Source organism: Heptranchias perlo, chromosome 32, assembly GCF_035084215.1.
Source record: "Heptranchias perlo isolate sHepPer1 chromosome 32, sHepPer1.hap1, whole genome shotgun sequence".
In the NCBI taxonomy this organism is placed as follows: Eukaryota; Metazoa; Chordata; class Chondrichthyes; order Hexanchiformes; family Hexanchidae; genus Heptranchias; species Heptranchias perlo.
This window is the reverse complement of record NC_090356.1, coordinates 18,447,328-18,456,780: the sequence shown is the minus strand read 5'-3', so window position 1 is coordinate 18,456,780 and position 9,453 is coordinate 18,447,328. Positions and strand designations below refer to the sequence as shown.

The window sequence follows — 9,453 nt, the reverse complement described above, 5'->3', positions numbered from 1 at the left end:
GGAAGTTAGGGGATGATCTAATTGAGGTATTTAAAATGATTAAGTAGATACAGAGAAACTATTTCCTCTGGTGGGGAATCCAGAGGTCATATTTTTTAAAACTAGAGCTAGGCCATTCAGGAGTGAAATCAGGAAGCACTTATTTGCACAAATAGTAGTGAAAATCTGGAACTCTTTTCCTCAAAAGTCTGTGGAAGTTGGGTCAAATTAAATTTTCAAGACTATGTTTCCATGTGAAAGAAATATACAAAAGATTAAACTGGGCTACTGATTTCGACAATGGTCTCTAATTGACCCAAAAAGACAATGAAGGTTAAGAGTTATTAAGCGACAGTGTTCTAATAGTAAATTGACTTGTTCTCAATGGTAGTGGATGTTTACATGCGTGTGTGGTGGGTTTCAAATACTCCCTTCAGTTTGCGTCCTTTTGAACAAGCTTTTGACTGTTATAAAGAGCCTTCCAAGGGCAGGCAGGTTGTGACTGTAAATGTTATGTGTACTTTGTAGGGGGGCAGGTGCTTTGAGCCTGTTTAAACCAGGTTTGCAACAAACTGCTGAGCCGTTCAGGTGTACCGGGCAAGGAGACTGTTAGCAAGGGACTGTGTGTGCAGTGAATGGCACAGGAATTTGGTAGTGCCATATATCTGCAATGAGTGAAGTATGGAGACAAGAGAAAGCTTCCACTCTAGGAGCAGAGGAAAGTATTCTTCTGCAGAAAAAGCTACAGAGACCCTGGCCCAAAACCAGGAAGAATGTGACAGGTAAGTAAGACTAGAATACTGAATAGCCTTCCAGCTTTAGAATTGTGCCTGACATTGTCACCATGTAGCATATATACATCTTAAATGATGAATGTGCCATGATAGAATTAGAAATATTTACAGAACGAAATAAGAATTCTCATTTAGTGTATTCTTTGTAGCTTGTTACATGTGGGAAGCCATTAAACCTGAGGAATCAGCTCGGATACCAAGCACTGGGCATCACTGATAGACATTGCCAACAAAAAGGTCAGGTCCAATGTAAGAAGCAGCCCCTGCAATTCCCCCACTCCATAACAATGTCTTATTGCATTCGTAATTCCTAAACCAGTTATAAATTTATGTCCTGTTATTGCGATGCTGCAGTGTCATGATTTTTATTGGGTGACTATCTGAACAGTGATTGCTTCAGTTTCTTTGATTATTTTTACTGGCCAGCAAGATTAAACATACAGATTCCCAGCAGTTTGTCATCATTAGTGGTCTGCAACACAGCACTGCTTTATTTATGGTGAATAACTTTATAAAAGGTGACCTGGAAAGTATCAAAAGCAGATTAATTGTTGGGCTTGGTTAATCTGTGTGCATTGGAAGAATCAAAGTACTAATGACATGTCAAATCATTGTATCAATATTGCATAAAAACAAGTAATGTTCTTCATTATCACAGTCTTTTCTTCAGTTAGCATACGGTTAGTTCATTTCAGTATATTATGATAGCACCAAAAGTGCTACTGTGGTCATTTAAATTGAGTAAGTATTTCACTGGGAAATACCGCAAACTTCTGTGTTAGCGTTCTCAGAGAACGACTGTGGCCAACAGTTGAGCACCAATAAGTGTGTTTAATTAATCATACTGATTGTGTGCAGCTAGCTCCGTGCAATCTGTTAAGTAGTTATTATATGCTGGCTTTCATCAGAGTGATCATGCACAGCAGGGCCAGCCTGGCAGGTGAAAAGTATTAGCTAACTCTTCATGTTGGAGGTTAAAAACAGTGGAAATTTGATGTTTGGTATTCATTTCAAACAGTTCGGATTTTGGAAACAGAGTATATGGATCACGTGGATTAATTGTGTGAAAAACAATGGTTTAAATTAAATTCCTAGTTACATACTTACCAATGCAGTTGCAGCCAGAGAATATCCTGCACTGGCTTGAATTTCTGCCCCCGTACCGTTACCTCTGGACTCCCCCAAGGATCAATCCTTGGCAACCTCCTACTTCTACGCCTATGAGGTGGGCCAAGCGGAGCAGTTGTCAATGGGGGAGCATTTAGAGAGCAGCGATCATAGTATCATAAGGTTTAGAATAGCTATGGAAAAGGACGCTGACCACTCTAAAGTAAAAATACTCAATTGGAGGAGGGCCAATTTCAATGGGATGAGAACAGATCTGGCCTGGGTAAATTGGAATCAAAGATTGGCAGACAAAACTGTAATTGAACAGTGGGCAGTCTTTAAAGAGGAGATGGTTCGGATACAGTCTAGGCACATTCCCACGAGGCAGAAAAGTAGGGCAACTAAAGCCAGAGCTCCCTGGATGACAAAAGAGACAGCGAGTAAGATGAAATGGAACAAAAGGGGCATATGACAGATGTCAGGTTGATAACACAAGTGAGAACCAGGCAGAATATAGAAAGTTCAGAGGGGAAGTGAGAAAGGAAATAAGAGGGGCAAAGAGAGAGTATGAGAATAGACTGGCGGTCAACATAAAAGGGAATCCAAAAGTCTACAGGCATGTAAACAGTAAACGGGTAGTAAGAGGAGGAGTGGGGCTGATTCGGGACCATAAAGGAGATCTACTCATGGAGGCAGAGGGGATGGCCGAGGCACTAAATGAGTACTTCGATCTGTTTATACCAAGGAAGAAGATGCTGCCAGAGTCTCAGTAAAGGAAGATATAGTTGAGATACTGGATGGGCTAACAATTGTTAAAGAAGAGGTACTTGAAAGGCTAGCTGTGCTTAAAGTAGATAAGTCACCCGGTCCAGATGGGATGCATCCTAGGTTGCTGAGGGAAGTAAGGACGGAAATTGCAGAGGTACTGGCCATAATCTTACAAACATCTGTAGATACAGGGGTGGTGCCAGAGGACTGGAGAAATGCAAATGTTACACCCTTGTTCAAAAAAGGGTGTAAGGATAAACCCAGCAACTACAGGCTGGCCAGTTTAACTTCACTGGTGGGGAAACTTTTAGAAACGATAATCCGGGACAGAATTAACTGTCACTTGGATGAGTGTAGATTGATTATGGAAAGCCAGCACTGATTTGTTAAAGGCAAATCATGTTTAACTAACCTGATAGAGTTTTTTGTTGAGGTAACAGAGAGGGTAGATGAGGGCAATGCAGTTGATGTGGTGTATATGGACTTTCAAAAGGCGTTTGATAAAAGGCCGCATAATAGGCTTGTCATCAAGATTGTAGCCCATGGAATAAAGGGGGCTGCAGCAACATGGATACAGAATTGACTAAGTGACAAGAAACAGTGAGTAGTGGTGAACGGTTGTTTTTTGGACTGGAGGGAGAAGTACAGTGGTGTTCCCCATGGGTCGGTGCTGGGACCACTACTTTTCTTGATATATATTAATGACTTGGACTTGGGTGTACAGGGCACAATTTCAAAATTTGCAGATGGCACAAAACTTGGAAGGGTAGTAAACAGTGAGGAGGATAGTGATAGACTTCAAGAGGATATAGACAGGCTGGTGGCATGGGCGGACCTGCTCTCGTAGCCACAGTATTTATATGGCTGGTCCAGTTAAGTTTCTGGTCAATGGTGACCCCCAGGATGTTGATGGTGGGGGATTCGGTGATGGTAATGCCGTTGAATGTCAAGGGGAGGTGGTTAGACTCTCTCTTGTTGGAGATGGTCATTGCCTGGCACTTATCTGGCGCGAATGTTACTTGCCACTTATGAGCCCAAGCCTGGATGTTGTCCAGGTCTTGCTGCATGCGGGCTCGGACTGCTTCATTATTTGAGGGGTTGCGAATGGAACTGAACACTGTGCAGTCATCAGCGAACATCCCCATTTCTGACCTTATGATGGAGGGAAGGTCATTGATGAAGCAGCTGAAGATGGTTGGGCCTATGACACTGCCCTGAGGAACTCCTGCAGCAATGTCCTGGGGCTGAGATCATTGGCCTCCAACAACCACTACGATCTTCCTTTGTGCTAGGTATGACTCCAGCCACTGGAGAGTTTTCCCCCTGATTCCCATTGACTTCAATTTTACTGGGGCTCCTTGGTGCCACACTCGGTCAAATGCTGCCTTGATGTCAAGGGCAGTCACTCTCACCTCACCTCTGGAATCTGTTGTCCATGTTTGGACCAATGCTGTAATGAGGTCTGGAGCAGAGTGGTCCTGGTGGAACCCAAACTGAGCATCAGTGAGCAGGTTATTGGTGAGTAAGTGCCGCTTGATAGCACTGTCGACGACACCTTCCATCACTTTGCTGATGATTGAGAGTAGACTGATGGGGCGGTAATTGGCCGGATTGGATTTGTCCTGCTTTTTGTGGACAGGACATACCTGGGCAATATTCCACATTGTCGGGTAGATGCCAGTGTTGTAGCTGTACTGGAACAGCTTGGCTAGAGGCGCAGCTAGTTCTGGAGCACAAGTCTTCAGCATTACAGCTGGGATGTTGTCGGGGCCCATAGCCTTTGCTGTATCCAGTGCACTCAGCCGTTTCTTGATATCACGAGAAGTGAATCGAATTGGCCGAATACTGGCTTCTGTGATGGTGGGGATATCGGGAGGAGGCCGAGATGGATCATCCACTCGGCACTTCTGGCTGAAGATGGTTGCAAATGCTTCAGCCTTGTCTTTTGCACTCACGTGCTGGACTCCGCCATCATTGAGGATGGGGATGTTTGCAGAGCCTCCTCCTCCCGTTAGTTGTTTAATTGTCCACCACCATTCACGACTGGATGTGGCAGGACTGCAGAGCTTTGATCTGATCCGTTGGTCGTGGAATCGGTTAGCTCTGTCTATAGCATGTTGCTTCCGCTGTTTAGCATGCATGTAGTCCTGAGTTGTAGCTTCACCAGGTTGGCACCTCATTTTTAGGTATGCCTGGTGCTGCTCCTGGCATGCTCTTCTACACTCCTCATTGAACCAGGGTTGTTCCCCTGGCTTGTTGGTAATGGTAGAGTGAGGAATATGCCGGGCCATGAGGTTACAGATTGTGGTGGAATACAATTCTGCTGCTGCTGATGGCCCACAGCGCTTCATGGATGCCCAGTTTTGAGCTGCTAGATCTGTTCTGAATCTATCCCATTTAGCACGGTGGTAGTGCCACACAACACGTTGGATGGTGTCCTCAGTGCGAAGACGGGACTTCATCTCCATGAGGACTGTGCGGTGGTCACTCCTACCAATACTGTCATGGACAGATGCATTTGCGACAGGTAGATTGGTGAGGACGAGGTCAAGTAAGTTTTTCCCTCGTGTTGGTTCGCTCACCACCTGCCGCAGGCCCAGTCTAGCAGTTATGTCCTTCAGGACTCGGCCAGCTCGGTCAGTAGTGGTGCTACCGAGCCACTCTTGGTGATGGACATTGAAGTCCCCCACCCAAAGTACATTTTGTGCCCTTGCTACCCTCAGTGCTTCCTCCAAGTGGTGCTCAACATGGAGGAGGACTGATTCATCAGCTGAGGGAGGACGGTAGGTGGTAATCAGCAGGAGGTTTCCTTGCCCATGTTTGACCTGATGCCATGAGATTTCATGGGGTCCAGAATCAATGTTGAGGACTCCCAGGGCCACTCCCTCCTGACTGTATATCACTGTACCGCCACCTCTGGTGGGTCTGTCCTGCCGGTGGGACAGGACATACCCAGGGATGGTGATGGAAGAGTCTGGGACGTTGGCTGAAAGTTATGATTCTGTGAGTATGGCTATGTCAGGCTGTTGCTTGACTAGTCTGTGGAACAGCTCTCCCAATTTTGGCACAAGTCCCCAGATGTTAGTGAGGAGGACTTTGCAGGGTCGACTGGGCTTGGTGTTTTGCCGTTGTCGTGTCCGGTGCCTAGTGGTCCAATGCCGGGTGGTCCGTCCGGTTTTTTAATTCTTATTATGACTTTTCGTAGCGAGATTTTACAACTGAGTGGCTTGCTAGGCCGTTTCAGAGGGCAATTAAGAATCAACCACATTGCTGTGGGCCTGGAGTCACATTTAGGCCAGACCAGGTAAGGACGGCAGGTTTCCTTCCCTAAAGGACATTAGTGAACCAGATGGGGTTTTTTACGACAATCCGGTAGTTTTATGGCCATCATTACTGATACTAGTATTTTAATTCCAGATTTTTATTTTAATTAATTGAATTTAATTAATTAATTGAATTTAAATTCACCAGCTGCCGTGGCGGGATTTGAACTCATGACTCTGGATTTTTTTTTAGTCCAGGCCTCTGGATTACTAGTCCAGTAACATAACCACTATGCTACCGTACCCTGTGATACATTTCGGTAGGAAGAACGAGGAGAGGCAATAGAGGGCACAACTCTGATAGGGGTACAGGAGCAGAGAGATCCAGGGGTAAATGTGCACAAATCGTTGAAAGTGGCAGGGCAGGTTGAGAAAGCGGTTAAAAAAGCATACCGGATCCTGGGCTTTATAAATAGAGGCATAGAGTACAAAAGCAAGGAAGTCATGATGAACCTTTATAAAACACTGGTTCGGCCACAATTGGATTATTGTGTCCAGTTCTGGGCACCACACTTTAGGAAAGATGTAAAAGCCTTACAGAGGGTGCAGAAGAGATTTACCAGAATGATTCCAGGGATGAGGGACTTTAGTTATGTGGATAGACAGGAGAAGCTGGGGTTGTTCTCCTTCGAACAGAGATGGTTGCAAGGAGGTTTGATAGAGGTATTCAAAATTATGAAGGGTCTAGACAGAGTAGATAGAGAGAAACTGTTCCCATTGGCAGAAGGGTCAAGATCCAGAGGACAGATTTAAGGTGATTGGCAAAAGAACCAAAGGTGACATAAGGGAAAACTTTTTTACACAGCGAGTGGTTAGGATCTGGAATGCACTGCCCGAGGGGGTGGTGGAGGCAGATTCAATCATGGCCTTCAAAAGGGAGCTAGATAAGTACTTGAAAGGCAAAAATTTGCAGGGCTACGGGGATAGGGCAGAGGGGTGGGACCAGCTGGATTGCTCTTGCATAGAGCCGGCACGGACTTGATGAGCCGAATGGCCTCCTTCCATGCTGTAACCTTTCTATGATTCTATGATTCTCATCTACATGCTGCCCCTTGGCAACATCATCCAAAGGCATGACTTCAGGTTCCACACTTGTGCTGACGACACCCAACTCTACCTGTCTCAGGCTGAACCAGACTATTCGCAATCTCGGAGTCCTAGTTGACCGTGTGCTGAGCTTCCGACCCCATATATCTCCATCACAAAGACCGCCCACTTCCAATTCTGCAACATTGCTCGTCTCCGCCCCTGCCTCTGCTTATCTGCTGCTGAAACCCTTCATCCATGCTTTTGTTATTTTCAGTCTCGACTATTCCAGTGCTTTCCTGGCTGGCCTCCCATCTTCCATCCTCCATAAACTTGAGCTCATCCAAAAGTCTGCTGCCCGTATCCTAACTCGCACCACATCCCATTCACCCATTATCCCTTTGCTCGCTGACCTACGTTGGCCCCCAATTCCCCATGCCTTGATTTTAAAATTCTCATCCTGTTCAAATCCCTCCATGGTCTTTCCCCTCCCTATCTCTATGACCTCCTCCAGCTCTACAACCCTCTAAGAACTCTATGTTCCTCCAACTCTGGCCTCTCCTGGTTCCCCTCTCCCTTCGCCCCACTATTGACAGTCATGCCTTCAGCTGTCTAGACCCTAAGCTGTGGAATTCCCTCCCTAAACCTCACCACCTCTCTCTCCTTCTTTAAGACGCTCCTTAAAATCTACCTCTTTGACCAAGCTTTTAGTCACCCATCCTAATATCTCCTTCTTTGACTCAAATATCTCAAGTTTTGTCTGATTATGCTCCTGTGAAGCAGCTTGGGACGTTTTACCAAGCCAAAGAAACTATATTAATGCAAATTGTTGATATGTATCTCCAGACAAATGAAACATGTATTATCCAGGTCTGACTATAATTGGAACAGAATTATGTGAAGAGAGATCTACATAAAAACTTGCCCCAGGGTTCTTCTCAGTTTTAGGGTATATAGGACAGTAACAAGGGAGATCAGAGAGTTACTATTAAATGTACAGATATCTCCCTTTGCAACAGTTAGAACATGTATCAGTTATTTGGCTGAGAAGGCCATTTATTCTAACAGATCCTGTGCAATTTGTACTATTGTGGAATCTGCCCAAAGTACATAATCACCTGGGCAAGGCGAATGACCAGAATAAAACTTCCAAGCAAATAAAGTGAAATTCCCCCTGACCTCAAACTTAATTGAACAAAAACTCCAGGATATGGATCTAACATTAGAACCTACGTTACTCAACCATGACCAGTTAAATTCCTCAGATAACATTTCCATGATTGCAGCAGCACAAGATCATAGAGCAGTGTACATGATTGTCTATGTCTGTGCCTACAACTTTCAATTCAGTTCTTTTTTATGTAATAGACATAACTTTTAATGTGTATTACTTGCCCACTACTGGGTGTGCGGGAGTTGCTCCCAATCTCCAGTTTAGCTTGAGGTTTGTTAATCTTGTACTCATGTACTTTGTATAGAAGGTTATTTGAGGAAAAAGTACAAAATTAACATGCCTCAAGCAAGATGGAGGATTGGAAGACATTTCCACACAACGCAGAATAATGCAATTCCAGTAATACCAAGTTAATGAAGAAAGCCTCATAGGACACATGGAGCATTTCTTTACAGGACGCACAGCTGTGATGTGAAGATGGGGAATAAAACAAATACGTTGCTTTTTGCAGGGAGTTGGAAGGTAAGTTTGTGACTCTGTGAAGCTTGGTGGGGTTAATTGTGTAACTTTTTTTGGGCAATTTTCTGTCCTGCTCTTCTCTTAAAGGCATCGATTCACACAGATGGTACGATTCCATGACCATCCATCGACCTCCTGTAACTCGCCCAAGTAGCCATTTGTCATGCATGACACCAGATAATGATTGTCGGCAGAGTATTTGACCACAGAGAGTGACACATTTGGCCCTGATCTCCTCACCCAATGTCTACATTAGGGTCCCTTTATGTTGATAAAGAGTGGTAACCCTGGTTGATTCTTTCCCTCCCTAGCTCATGGCAGAGAAGCCAATTGTTGTGTTCTTACTGCAGCTAACTCAGCGTAGACTGGGAGTGGAACTTGGGATCTTCAAGTTTGTATGGCTCAGTTACTCATTGCTTTTACCAACTGAGCTGTCAGGGAGCTCTAATTGTGTAATTCTGTGCCATGAGCAAAACACAATGATAAGCGGAACAGTCTCTGTAATGACAGTTATATGTGTGTCCTTATCAATGAATCATTTTCTTGCTTCACTTGTTCTGTCTTGCAGGATGTTTGGCTTTTGTTAAGCGCCAGCTCTTCCGGGTAGGAGATGACTGGTATTTTCTCTTCATTCTTGGTGTATTGATGGCTCTCATTAGTTTTGCAATGGACTTCACAGTGGTTAAACTTTTCAAAGGTAAGCAAAGGCAGAGTTTTTACATTATTTGATTTACTTTGCCTTTCTCTTCAATAATATATCCTT

The 9,453-nt window shown here is 44.6% G+C and overlaps 1 protein-coding gene across 2 annotated transcripts in view; it reads left to right on the top strand.

The window, feature by feature from the left end:
• The first annotated feature begins 549 nt into the window (after positions 1–549).
• The window catches only part of clcnk (chloride channel K), a 45,395-nt gene continuing 36,491 nt past the window's right edge, over positions 550–9,453 (top strand). For both annotated transcript variants that reach the window (XM_067970528.1, XM_067970527.1), the window contains exons 1-2: positions 550–761; positions 9,259–9,387. In XM_067970528.1, the coding sequence (XP_067826629.1) occupies positions 650–761; positions 9,259–9,387 (241 nt within the window). In that variant the 5' untranslated portion in view covers positions 550–649. The remainder of the gene's footprint in view (positions 762–9,258; positions 9,388–9,453) is intronic.